Source organism: Poecilia reticulata, unplaced genomic scaffold, assembly GCF_000633615.1.
Source record: "Poecilia reticulata strain Guanapo unplaced genomic scaffold, Guppy_female_1.0+MT scaffold_233, whole genome shotgun sequence".
NCBI lineage: Eukaryota > Metazoa > Chordata > Actinopteri > Cyprinodontiformes > Poeciliidae > Poecilia > Poecilia reticulata.
Genome location: NW_007615027.1, coordinates 66,708 through 67,041, shown reverse-complemented (window position 1 = coordinate 67,041; position 334 = coordinate 66,708). Strand labels below are relative to the sequence as shown.

The 334-nt window shown below is 43.1% G+C and overlaps 2 protein-coding genes across 5 annotated transcripts in view; one reads left to right on the top strand and one right to left on the bottom strand.

Moving 5' to 3' along the window:
- LOC103460355 (E3 ubiquitin-protein ligase RNF182) overlaps positions 1–334 on the top strand; it is a 5,626-nt gene that overhangs the window by 1,305 nt on the left and 3,987 nt on the right. The window lies entirely within an intron of this gene.
- Positions 27–334, bottom strand: part of LOC108165951 (putative mediator of RNA polymerase II transcription subunit 12) — a 1,026-nt gene continuing 718 nt past the window's right edge. Inside the window, exon 2 of the mRNA XM_017303273.1 lies at positions 27–332. Within this exon, the coding sequence (XP_017158762.1) occupies positions 143–332 (190 nt within the window). The 3' untranslated portion in view covers positions 27–142. The remainder of the gene's footprint in view (positions 333–334) is intronic.

Below are 334 nucleotides of genomic sequence, written 5' to 3'. Positions count from 1 at the left end.
ATCAGAACCAACAGATCAGAACCAACAAATCAGAACCAACAGATCAGAACCAACAAATCAGAACCAACAGATCAGAACCAACAAATCAGAACCAACAAATCAGAACCAACAGATCAGAACCAAAGGTTATTAAACATCTACTTCAGAACCTCTGGATCAAGATGACTTGATTCTGATTTAAACTAAAGTCTTGGATCGGATGGTTCTGGATCGGATGGTTCTGGATCAGATGGTTCTGGGTCTGATGGTTCTGGATCGGATGGTTCTGGGTCGGATGGTTCTGGATCAGATGGTTCTGGATCGGATGGTTCTGGACCATCTGGATCAGATGGTT